This window comes from Cetorhinus maximus, chromosome 9 (genome assembly GCF_964194155.1).
Source record: "Cetorhinus maximus chromosome 9, sCetMax3.hap1.1, whole genome shotgun sequence".
NCBI lineage: Eukaryota > Metazoa > Chordata > Chondrichthyes > Lamniformes > Cetorhinidae > Cetorhinus > Cetorhinus maximus.
The window spans coordinates 60,259,720-60,272,534 of NC_135887.1; the positions used below are offsets into that span (position 1 = coordinate 60,259,720).

At 55.2% G+C, this 12,815-nt stretch overlaps 1 protein-coding gene across 1 annotated transcript in view; it reads right to left on the reverse strand.

Moving 5' to 3' along the window:
• LOC144685052 (ADP-ribosylation factor GTPase-activating protein 2-like) overlaps window positions 1–12,815 on the reverse strand; it is a 54,333-nt gene that overhangs the window by 39,486 nt on the left and 2,032 nt on the right. The window contains exons 2-6 of the mRNA XM_078549586.1: window positions 11,371–11,443; window positions 7,482–7,613; window positions 6,712–6,792; window positions 6,523–6,634; window positions 5,920–5,976 (exon numbers count right to left, since the gene is read on the reverse strand). Of these exons, the coding sequence (XP_078405712.1) occupies window positions 5,920–5,976; window positions 6,523–6,634; window positions 6,712–6,792; window positions 7,482–7,613; window positions 11,371–11,443 (455 nt within the window). The remainder of the gene's footprint in view (window positions 1–5,919; window positions 5,977–6,522; window positions 6,635–6,711; window positions 6,793–7,481; window positions 7,614–11,370; window positions 11,444–12,815) is intronic.

Genomic DNA, 12,815 nt, shown 5'->3' on the forward strand with positions numbered 1-12,815 from the left:
CGCACCTTACTAGGGGTGGGGTGCCATAGCACTGTCAAAACTTACTGGGGGGCCATAGCTCTGTCGCATCTTAGTGCGGGTGCCATAGTTCTGTTACACCTTACTGGGGGGGGCTATAGCTCTGTCATACTTCACTGGGGACATAGCTCTGTCACACCTTACTCGGGGGGGGCCATAGCTCTGTCGCACCTTACTAGGGATGGGGTTCGGGGTGCCATAGCTCTGTCACACCTTACTGGGGGGGTGGGCCATAGCTCTGTCGCAACTTACTGGCGGGGGCCATAGCTCTGTCACACCTGACTAGGCGTGGGGGTGCCATAGCTCAGTCACACGTTACTGGGGGGCCACAGCTCTGTCGCACCTTACTAGGGGTGGGATGCCATAGCACTGTCAAAACGTACTGGGGTGCCATAGCTCTGTCACACCATACTGGGGGGGCCATAGCTCTGTCGTACCTTACTGGGGTGCCATAGCTCTGTCACACCTTACTGGGGTGCCATAGCTCTGTTGCACCTTACTGGGGTGCCATAGCTCTGTCACACCTTACTGGGGGCGGGGTGCCATAGCTTAGTCACAGCTTACTGGGGGGGGCCATAGATCTGTCGCACCGTACTAGGGGTGGGGGTGCCATAGCTCTGTCGCACTTTACTGGGGTGGGGGGGGGCACAGGTCTGTCGCACCTTACTGGGGGTGGGGGTGCCATAGCTCTGTCACACCTTACTCGGGGGTCCATAGCTCTGTCGCACCTTACAGGTGGGAGCCATAGCTCTGTCGCACCTTACTGGCGGGGGGGCATAGCTCTGTCGCACCTTACTGGGTGGGCCATAGCTCTGTCGCACCTTCCTGGGGATGGAGGTGGTGGTGCCATAGCTCTGTCGCAACTTGGTGGTGGTGGGGGTGCCATAGCTCTGTCGCACCTTACTGAGGGGTCCATACCTCTGTCGCACCGTACTCGGGGAGCCATAGCTCTGTCGCACCTTACTGGGGTTGCGGGTGCCATAGCTCAGTCACACCTAACTTGGGGGGGGGGCCAGAGCTCTGACGCACCATACTGGGGGTGGGGGTGGGGGTGCCATAGCTGTCTCACACCTTACTCGGAGGTCCATAGCCCTGTCGTACCTCACTGGGAGGAGGGTGGCCATAGCTCAGTCACAACTTGGTGGTGGTGGGGATGCCTTAGCTCTGTCACACCTTACTGGGTGTGGGGATGGGTGTGGGGGTGCCATAGCTCTGTCGCACCTTAGTGGGGGGGGGGGGGGCCACAGCTCTGTCGCAACTTACTGGGGAGGTCCATAGCTCTGTTGCACCTTATTGGGGGGGGCCATAGGTCTGTCGCACCTTACTGGGGGGCCATAGCTCTGTCGCACCTTACTAGGGGTTGGGTTGGGGGTGCCATAGCACTGTCACACCTTACTGGGGGACATAGCTCAGTCACACCTAACTGGGGGGGCCAGAGCTCTGACACACCTTACTGGGGGTAGGGGTGGGCGTGGGGGTGCCATAGCTCTCTCACACCTTACTCGGAGGTCGATAGCCCTGCCGTAGCTCACTGGGAGGGGGGGCCATAGCTCTGTCGCACCTTACTGGGGGTGGGGGTGCCAAAGCTCTCTCGCAACTTGGTGGTGGTGGGGGTGCCATAGCTCTGTCGCACCTTACTGGGGGGGGCCATAGCTCTGTTGCACCTTACTGGGGGTGCCATAGCTCTCTCGCATCTTACTGGGGGTGCCATAGCTCTATCACACCTTGCTGGGGCGGGGGGGGGCCATAGATTTGTCGCACCTTACTGGGAGTGGCCATAGCTCTCTCGCACCTTACTGGGAGGCCATAGCTCTGTCGCACCTTACTGGGGGGGCAATAGCTCAGTCACACCTAACTGGGGGGGCCAGAGCTCTGACGCACCTTACTGGGGGTGGAGGTGGGGTTGGGGGTGCCATAGCTCTCTCACACCTTACTCGGAGGTCCATACCCTGTCTTAGCTCACTGGGAGGGGGGGCCATAGCTCTGTTGCACCTTACTGGGGGTGTGGGTGCCATAGCTCTCTCGCAACTTGGTGGTGGTGGGGTGCCATAGCTCTGTCACACCTTACTCGGGGGGACCATAGCTCTGTCGCATCTTACTGGGGGGGCCATAGTTCTGTTGCAACTTACTGGGGGGTCCATAGCTCTGTCGCACCTTACTCGGGGGGGCCATAGCTCTGTCGCACCTTACAGTGGGGGCCATAGCTCAGTCGCACCTTACTGGGGGGCAATAGCTCAGTCACACCTAACTGGGGGGGGGGCCAGAGCTCTGACGCACCATACTGGGTGTGGGGGTGCCATAGCTGTCTCACACCTTACTCGGAGGTCCATAGCCCTGTCGTACCTCACTGGGAGGGGGGTGGCCATAGCTCTGTCGCAACTTGGTGGTGGTGGGGATGCCTTAGCTCTGTCACACCTTACTGGGGGTGGGGGTGCCATAGCTCTGTCACACCTTACTGGGGGGGGGACCATAGCTCTGTCGCACCTAAACTGGGGGGGGGGCCACAGTTCTGTCGCACCTTACTTGGTGGGCTATAGCTCTGTCGCACCTTAATTGGTGGGCTATAGCTCTGTTGCACCTTACTGGGGGTGCCATAGCTCTGTCAGACCATACTGGGGGTGAGGGTGCTATAGCTCTGTCACACCTTACTGGGGCGGGGGGGGCATAGATTTGTCGCACCTTACTGGGGGTGGGGGTGCCATAGCTCTATCACACCTTGCTGGGGCGGGGGGGGGCATAGATTTGTCGCACCTTACTGGGGGTGGCCATAGCTCTGTCGCATCTTACTGGGGGCCCATAGCTTAGTCGCACCTTACTGGGGGGCAATAGCTCAGTCACACCTAACTGGGGGCGCCAGAGCTCTGACGCACCTTACTGGGGGTGGGGGTGGGGTTGGGGGTGCCATAGCTCTCTCACACCTCACTCGGAGGTCCATACCCTGTCTTAGCCACTGGGAGGGGGGGCCATAGCTCTGTTGCACCTTACTGGGGGTGTGGGTCCCATAGCTCTCTCGCAACTTGGTGGTGGTGGGGGTGCCATAGCTCTGTCACACCTTACTGGGGGTGGGGTTGGGTGTGGGGGTGCCATAGCTCTGTCACACCTTACTCGGGGGGTCCAAAGCTCCGTCGCATCTTACTGGGGGGGCCATAGTTCTGTTGCAACTTACTGGGGGGTCCATAGCTCTGTTGCACCTTAGTCGGGGAGCCATAGCTCTGTCGCACCTTACTGTGGGGCCATAGCTCTGTCGCACCTTACTGGGGGTGGGGGTGCCATAGCTCAGTCACACCTTACTGGGGGGGGGCCGTAGCTCTGTCACACCTCATTAGGGGTGGGGTGCCATAGCTCAGTCACACCTTATTTGGGGTGGGGGTGGGGTTGGGGCTGGGGGTGCCATAGCTCAGTCACACCTTACTGGGGGGGGGCCGTAGCTCTGTCACACCTGACTAGGGGTGGGGGTGCCATAGCTCTGACACACCTTACTGGGAGTGGGGGTGGGGTTGGGGCTGGGGATGCCATAGCTCTGTCACACCTGACTAGGGGTGGGGGTGCCATAGCTCAGTCACACGTTACTGGGGGGGCCACAGCTCTGTCGCACCTTATTAGGGGTGGGGTGCCATAGCACTGTCAAAACTTACTGGGGGGGCCATAGCTCTGTCGTACCTTACTGGGGGGGCCAGAGCTCTGACGCACCATACTGGGTGTGGGGGTGCCATAGCTGTCTCACACCTTACTCGGAGGTCCATAGCCCTGTCGTACCTCACTGGGAGGGGGGAGGCCATAGCTCTGTCGCAACTTGGTGGTGGTGGGGATGCCTTAGCTCTGTCACACCTTACTGGGGGTGGGGATGGGTGTGGGGGTGCCATAGCTCTGTCACACCATACTGGGGGTGGGGGTGCCATAGCTCCGTCGCACCTTACTGAGGGGGGCCATGGCTCTGTCGCACCTTACTGGGGGGGCCATAGGTATGTTGCACTTTACTGGGGGGGCCATAGCTCAGTCACACCTAACTGGGGGAGGGGGTGCCATAGCTCTGTCACACCTTACTGGGGGTGGGGATGGGGTTGGGGGTGCCATAGCTCTGTCACACCTTACTGGGGGTGGGGATGGGGTTGGGGATGCCTTAGCTCTGTCACACCTTACTGGGGGTGGGGGTGGGGTTGGGGGTGCCATAGCTCTCTGACACCTTACTCGGAGGTCCATACCCTGTCTTAGCCACTGGGAGGGGGGGCCATAGCTCTGTTGCACCTTACTGGGGGTGGGGGTGCCATAGCTCTGTCACACCTTACTGGGGGGGGGGGGGGGAGCTCAGTCACACCTTACTGTGGGGGGGGGGGGGTGCAATAGCTCTGTTGCACCTTACTCGGGGGGCCATAGCTCTGTCGCACCTTACTCGGGGGGGCCATAGCTCTGTCGCACCTTACAGGGGGGGCCCATAGCTCAGTCGCACCTTGGGGGTGCCATAGCTCTGTCAGACCATACAAGGGGTGGTTGAGCCATAGCTCTGTCACTCCTTACTGGGGGGGGTCCATAGCTCTGTTGCACCTTACTGGGGGCCCATAGCTCTATCACACCTTGCTGGGGCGGGGGGGGCCATAGATTTGTCGCACCTTACTCGGGGCGGGGGGGACCATAGCTCTGTCGCACCTTACTCGGGGGGCCATAGCTCTGTCGCACCTTACATGGGGGACCATAGCTCTGTCGCACCTTATGGGGGGGGCTATAGCTCTGTCGCACCTTACTGGGGAGCCATAGGTCTGTCGCACGTTACTGGGGGGGGCATTGCTCAGTCACACCTTACTGGGGGTGGGGGAGCAATTGCTCAGTCACACCTTACTGGGGGGGACATAGCTCAGTCACACCTTACTGGGGGGGACATAGCTCTGTCGCACCTTACTGGGGGGCCATAGGTCTGTCGCACGTTACTGGGGGGACCATTGCTCAGTCACACCTTACTGGGGGTGGGGGAGCAATAGCTCTGTCACACCTTACTGGGGGGGGGTCATAGCTCTGTCACACCTTATTCTGGGTGGGGTTGGGTCTGGGGTGCCATAGCTCTGTCACACCTTACTGGAGGTGGGGTTGGGGGTCAGGTTGCCATAGCTCTGTCACACCTTACTCTGGGTGGGGTTGGGTGTGGGGTGCCATAGCTCTGTCACACCTTACTCTGGGTGGGGTTGGGTGTGGGGTGCCATAGCTCTGTCACACCTTACTCTGGGTGGGGTTGGGTGTGGGGTGCCATAGCTCTGTCACACCTTACTCTGGGTGGGGTTGGGTGTGGGGTGCCATAGCTCTGTCACACCTTACTCTGGGTGGGGTTGGGTGTGGGGTGCCATAGCTCTGTCACACCTTACTCTGGGTGGGGTTGGGTGTGGGGTTGCCATAGCTCTGTCACACCTTACTCGGGGGCGCCATAGCTCCGTCACAACTTACTGGGGGGGCCATAGCTCAGTCACACCTTACTGGGGGGGCCATAGCTCAGTCACACCTTACTGGGGGGGGGCCATAGCTCAGTCACACCTTACTGGGGGGGCCATAGCTCAGTCACACCTTACTGGGGGGGCCATAGCTCAGTCACACCTTACTGGGGGGCCATAGCTCAGTCACACCTTACTGGGGGGGCCATAGCTCAGTCACACCTTACTGGGGGGCCATAGCTCAGTCACACCTTACTGGGGGGCCATAGCTCAGTCGCACCTTACTGGGGGGGCCATAGCTCTGTCGCACCTTACTGGGGGGGCCATAGCTCTGTCGCACCTTACTGGGGGGGGCCATAGCTCAGTCACACCTTACTGGGGGGGCCATAGCTCTGTCACACCTTACTGGGGGGGCCATAGCTCTGTCACACCTTACTGGGGGGGCCATAGCTCTGTCGCACCTTACTGGAGGCTCAGTCACTCTTACCTAACATGGTCATTGGTGAAGCACAGAGGTGTTTAATGCTGGGTCCTTGCTCCAGCTCTGTAAGAGAGGAATAAGTTAATGCTTCAGTTTTATCCAGTATTTTACACAGCATGTGAGTAACCACCAGCACCCACCTCATCCAATCCCATTATTACAGGCTGTCTCATACTGTAAACTTTGAACCACACTGTGGAAGTGCTGATTTTCGGTAAAGGGCTGTGTGTCCCCTGAGTTTAAGAGTGGCAGGAATAAAGCAGCGGCTGGAATTGGGAACAGGGCCCGGCACTCTCTCAGTGCTGATAACCAATGTTCCCTCTGATGTTTTCTATTCATGTGTGGAATCAATTTTGATATGTGCACCTTGACTGATACTAGCTTTTTATTCCAGGTTCATTCAGCTAGCTGAATGAAAATTACCCCAAAACATGAGGAAAACGTTTTGACGCAGCAAGTGGTTAGGATCTGGATGCACTGCAAAGGAAACATATGCAGAGTACGCACAAGAGACAAGGATCAGTGAATTGCTCCTTCAGAGGGCCAGCACAGACATGATGGGCCAAATAGCCTCCTCCTGTGATGTAACCATGCCATGCTTGTACCTACCACAGTGCTCACTGCCATTCTTGCTCTGTGTCTTCGCTGTCTCCACTTCCTCTGTTAAATGCTCCATGTTACGGCTCGCTGGCTCCAAGCTACTTTCCCAATCTGCAGAGCCCTGAAGGCAGCACACAAACAGTCAAACGTGTTGCTCGCTGGGTGGATTGGAAAGGCTGCAGTCTGGAGGAAACTCACCTGAGAGTGCTCAACAAAGAAATCATTCTCGTGTGGTCCCAGGGATGGGCTGGGTGAAGTGCTGCATCGGTCAATCCACGGCTGCCGGGGGAATTCAAAGGTCAAAATCAAACAGCGTTCAACGTGGAACTGAATGCATGTGACTGAAATGCTGGAGTGATGCAGCGGCCTCACAGCCCATCAACCTCGCAAAACCCCTAACACGGTAACTCCCCAACACAGCAACCTCGCAAAACCCCCAACACGGTAACTCCCCCAACACAGCAACCTCGCAAAACCCCCAACACGGTAACTCCAACACAGCAACCTCGCAAAACCCCCAACATGGTAACTCCCCCAACACAGCAACCTCGCAAAACCCCCAACACGGTAACTCCCCCAACACGGTAACTCCCCCAACACAACAACCTCATGACACAACAAACCCCCAGGAGCCAGCAGCACCCCCACCCCCGAGCAACCCAGCCCCACCCCACTTCCACAGAACAACCCAGCGGCCCATTCCCCATAACAGTGCGATTCCCCCACACCTGTGCCACACAACCCAGCCCCATCACCCCTTCCACGGAACATCCCAGCGGCCTGCTCCCCATAACAGTGCGATTCCCCCAATCCAGTGACCTTGCCAGTGACCCAGTGTTCCCCCCCAAAAAACAAGCACCCCTCCCCTAACTCGGAGCCATCCCAACTGATTCACCACAACCATCCAACCTGGTGCCTCCCTAACCCACTGCCCCACAAGCTGCCATTGTACAAACTGAGTGCCCTACCTCTGTGCCATATCTTTCTACTGCAGCTGTGGCTGCTGTCCTGACCTTCTCTCGATACAGTTGAGCTGCTCGGCTGTTGTACTTGGCATTTGCATCCTTCATCATGCAGCCATGCAGGCGGAAAAAGGCTGCCTGAGGGGCAAAGTCAAAAATAATCCCTCACCATCCACTTCAAACACACAAGCATCAACACATTAAACCTTGTTTGAACTTTCTAAACTCATCCCTGCTCCATACTATTGAAAGCGAGATCCTAATTGTACAAAATAGACATGTCCCCTACAAAAATAAGAGTGGTACTGCCAAATCTAGACCCCCCTGGTTGTCTAGAGGAATACAGGGGAAGATCAAACAAAAAAAGAAAGCGTACGATAGAAAGAACTAAGCACTGCAGATAACCTAGACGAATATAGGAAGTCTATCAAAATCCATCTGGTTTAAATATTGCAATGAAGTAAAAAAGGATATAAGGAAATCAAAGAGAGGGCATGAAAAAAGATTAGCAAGTAAAATTAAAGATAACCCAAAGATGTTTTACCAATACATTAATGCTAAAAGGTTAGTTAAGGAAAAAGTGGGACCTATCAAAGATGAAGATGGAAACTTGTTGGTAGATGCAGAGGCTGTGGGAAGGGTTTTGAATGAATATTTTGTCTCCATGTTTACAAGGGAAAGGGAGGACGTAGATATTGTAGTCCAGGAGGAACACTGCGATATATTGGACGGGATAGTCATAAAGAGAGAGGCAGTACTCGAATGGTTGAAATCCTTGAAAGTTGATAAATCACCAGGGCCAGATGGATTGTTTCCGAGGCTGCTGAGGGAAGTCAGGGAGGAGATAGCAGATACTCTGAGGATGATTTTCCAATCTTCACTAGATACAGGGGAGGTACCAGAGGACTGGAGAAATGCAAATGTAGTTCCATTGCTTAAAAAGGGATCTAAGGAAATGCCAAACAATTATAGGCCAGTTAGTCTTACATCGGTGGAGAGCAAATTAGTAGAATCAATCCTGAGAGATAGGATTAACTGTCATGTGGAAAGGCATGGACTAGTCAGGGATGGTCAACACGGATTTGTTAAAGGAAGGTCTTGCCTCACAAATTTGACTGAATTCTTTGAGGAAGTGACAAGAAGGGTTGATGAAGGTAGTGCAGTGGATGTTGTATACATGGATTTTAGCAAGGCATTTGACAAGGTCCCACATGGCAGATTGGTCAGGAAAGCCTATGGGATTCAGGGTAATGTGGCAAACTGGATAAAAGGTTGGCTTTGTAACAGGAAACAAAGGGTAATGGTCGATGGATGCCCTTGCGAATGGAAAGTTGTCTCAACTGGTGTTCCACAGGGCTCGGTGTTGGGACCCTTGCTGTTGTGTTATATATTAATGATTTGGACGTGAACGTGGGGGGCACGATTGGGAAATTTGCAGATGACACAAATATTGGCCGAGTAGTGGATAGTGTAGAGGATAGCTATAATCTCCAAAACGATATAGATGGGTTGGTGGAGTGGGTTAGGGTAAAGTGGCAGATGGATTTTAACATAGAAAAGTATGAGGTCATACATTTAGGGAGGTCAAACAGTTACAGGGATTACACAATAAATGGGAATACACTAAGAGGGTAGATGAAGTGAGAGATCTTGTCATACAAGTACACAGGTCCCTGAAGGCAGCAGTTCAAGTAAGTTGTAGAGAAGACATATGGAATGTCCTCCTTCTTCCTTAACCGAGGTTTTCCACCCACGGTCGTTGACAGGGCCCTCAACCGTGTCCGGCCCATATCCCGCGCATCCGCCCTCACGCCTTCTCCTCCTTCCCAGAACCATGATAGGGTCCCCCTTGTCCTCACTTATCACCCCACCAGCCTCCGCATTCAAAGGAACATCCTCCGCCATTTCCGCCAACTCCAGCATGATGCCACCACCAAACACATCTTCCCTTCACCCCCCCTGACGGCATTCCGTAGGGATCGTTCCCTCCGGGACACCCTGGTCCACTCCTCCATCACCCCCTACTCCTCAACCCCCACCTATGGCACCTCCCCATGCCCACGCAGAAGATGCAACACCTGCCCCTTCACTTCCTCTCTCCTCACCGTCCAAGGGCCCAAACACTCCTTTCAAGTGAAGCAGCATTTCACTTGCATTTCCCCTAACTTAGTCTACTGCATTCGTTGCTCCCAATGCGGTCTCCTCTACATTGGAGAGACCAAACGCAAACTGGGTGACCGCTTTCCAGAACACCTGCGGTCTGTCTGCAAGAAAGACCCAAACCTCCCTGTCGCTTGCCATTTTAACACTCCACCCTGTTCTCTTGCCCACATGTCTGTCCTTGGCCTGCTGCATTGTTCCAGTGAAGCCCAACGCAAACTGGAGGAACAGCACCTCATCTTCCGACTAGGCACTTTACAGCCTTCCGGGCTGAATATTGAATTCACCAACTTTAGATCTTAAACTCCCTATCCCCACCCCGTTTCTCCCCCCTCCCTTTTTTTTCAATAATTTATATAGATTCTTCTTTTCCCACCTATTTCCATTATTTTTAAATCTAAAACTAAAACTTTGTTAGTCTTTCAACCCCACCCCCACTAGAGCTGTACCTTGAGTATCCTTAATTCTTAATTAGCACTTTTCTTAGACAATATCACCACCTTCAACACCTCTTTGTTCCTTTGTCTGTGACATCTTTTGATTATCTGCTCCTATCACTGCTTGCTTATCTCCACAATCATCCCACCCTCAACTTCTCTCTCCCCCCGCCCCCCCACCTTAGACCAGCTTATATTTCACCTTTCTCCTAACTATACTCAGTTCTGCCGAAGGGTCATGAAGACTCGAAACGTTAACTGATTTCTTCTCCACCGATGCTGCCGGACCTGCTGAGTTTTTCCAGGTAATTCTGTTTTTGTTTTGGATTTCCAGCATCCGCAGTAGCTTTTAGCTTTTTGTTTTTATGCTCTCCTTTACTGGCAGAGGTATAGAATATAAAAGTAAGGATATAATGTTGGAAATGTATAAAACACTAGCGAGGCCACAACTGGCGTATTGTGTGCAGTTCTGGTCACCACATTACAGGAAGGACGTAATAGCTCTGGAGAGAGTGCAGAGGAGGTTTATAAGAATGTTGCCAGGGTTAGAAAAGTGTAGCTACGAGGAGAGATTGGGGTTATTTTTCTTAGAACAAAGAAGGCTGAGAGGTGACTTGATTGAGGTGTACAAAGTTATGAGGGGAATAGATAGAGTGGACAGGATAAAATTGTTTCCCTTAGTGGAGAATTCTAGAACCAGGGGACATAGATTCAAGATAAGTGGCAGAAGATGTAGGGGGACATGAGGAAGAACTTTTTTATGCAGAGGGTAGTGGGTGTCTGGAATTCGCTGCCCAAATTGGTGGTAGAGGCAGAAACTTTTAAAAATACTTTTAAAAAGTACCTGGATCTGCACCTTAAGTGCTGTAAGTTGCAGGGCTATGGGCCGGGTGCAGGAAGGTGGGATTAGAAAAGGCACCTGGGTGTCCTCGGGCTGGCATGGACAAGATGAGCCGAATGGCCTCCTTCTGTGCTGTAACTTTTCTATGGTGTGTCAGCAAAGGAACACAGTATACACAGTGCACATCTACAGAGTACTGTATCTAACTGTATCACCGTGTCGGGGGGAAAGGCTGTGTCACTGTACCTCTGTATCTAACACCGTGCTGTACCTGCCCTGGGAGTGATTGATGGAGACAGTGTAAAGGGAGATTTAGTCTGTATCCAACAGGCACTGAAGCTACCATGCAAGTTGAATGCCCAGAGTGTTGTATACGCAAAGTGGAGTACTGCCTCACCCCTTCCTGCTGAGACTCTGATTATAAAAACAAGGAACTTGAAAATGGTCTCGCACTTACCGCAGTCGCATTCCCTCCCACCTGCATACACCGCAACTGGAACCAGTTCCAGTTTGAATCGAGCTCAGTAGATCTGTCGAGAAAACAGCAGAATACAACATGAAAATCACATACAATAAGTCAGGATGAGAACAAGCCCACTGGTGCAGAGAGCGCCAGGCTGGGAACGGACCCGCTGGTGCAGAGAGCGCCAGGCTGGGAACGGACCTGCTGCATCAGAGAGCGCCAGGCTGGGAACAGGCCCGCTGCAGCAGAGAGAGCCAGGCTGGGAACAGGCCCACTGCAGCAGAGAGAGCCAGGCTGGGAACGGACCTGCTGCAGCAGAGAGCGCCAGGCTGGGAACAGGCCCGCTGCAGCAGAGAGCGCCAGGCTGGGAACAGGCCCGCTGCAGCAGACAGCGCCAGGCTGGGAACAGGCCCGCTGCAGCAGAGAGCGCCAGGCTGGGAACAGGCCCGCTGCAGCAGAGAGAGCCAGGCTGGGAACAGGCCCGCTGCAGCAGAGAGCGCCAGGCTAGGAACAGGCCCGCTGCAGCAGATAGCGCCAGGCTGGGAATGGACCCGCTGCAGCAGAGAGAGCCAGGCTAGGAACAGGCCCGCTGCAGCAGAGAGAGCCAGGCTGGGAACAGGCCCGCTGCAGCAGAGAGAGCCAGGCTGGGAACAGGCCCGCTGCAGCAGACAGCGCCAGGCTGGGAATGGACCCGCTGCAGCAGAGCGCGCCAGGCTGGGAATGGACCCGCTGCAGCAGAGAGAGCCAGGCTGGGAACAGGCCCGCCGCAGCAGAGAGCGCCAGGCTGGGAACAGGCCCACTGCAGCAGAGAGCGCCAGGCTGGGAACAGGCCCACTGCAGCAGAGAGAGCCAGGCTGGGAACGGACCCGCTGCAGCAGAGAGAGCCAGGCTGGGAACAGGCCCGCTGCAGCAGAGAGAGCCAGGCTGGGAACAGGCCCACCGCAGCAGAGAGAGCCAGGCTGGGAACGGACCCGCTGCAGCAGACAGCGCCAGGCTAGGAACAGGCCCGCTGCAGCAGAGAGAGCCAGGCTGGGAACAGGCCCGCCGCAGCAGAGAGCGCCAGGCTGGGAACAGGCCCGCCGCAGCAGAGAGCGCCAGGCTGGGAACAGGCCCGCTGCAGCAGAGAGCGCCAGGCTAGGAACAGGCCCACTGCAGCCGACAGCGCCAGGCTGGGAACAGGCCCACGGCAGCAGACAGCGCCAGGCTGGGAACAGGCCCAGGCTGGGAACAGGTCCACTGCAGCAGACAGCGCCAGGCTAGCAACAGGCCCACTGGCAGACAGCGCCAGGCTAGGAACAGGCCCACTGCAGCAGAGAGCGCCAGGATGGGAACAGCTAACTCCACTTTGGCTGCAGATGGCACCTGGGCTCAGAAGCACATCCAAAAGAAGTTTCCGAAGCCAACAATTACACCTTGGATGCCCTGTCAGCTTCAGCTGT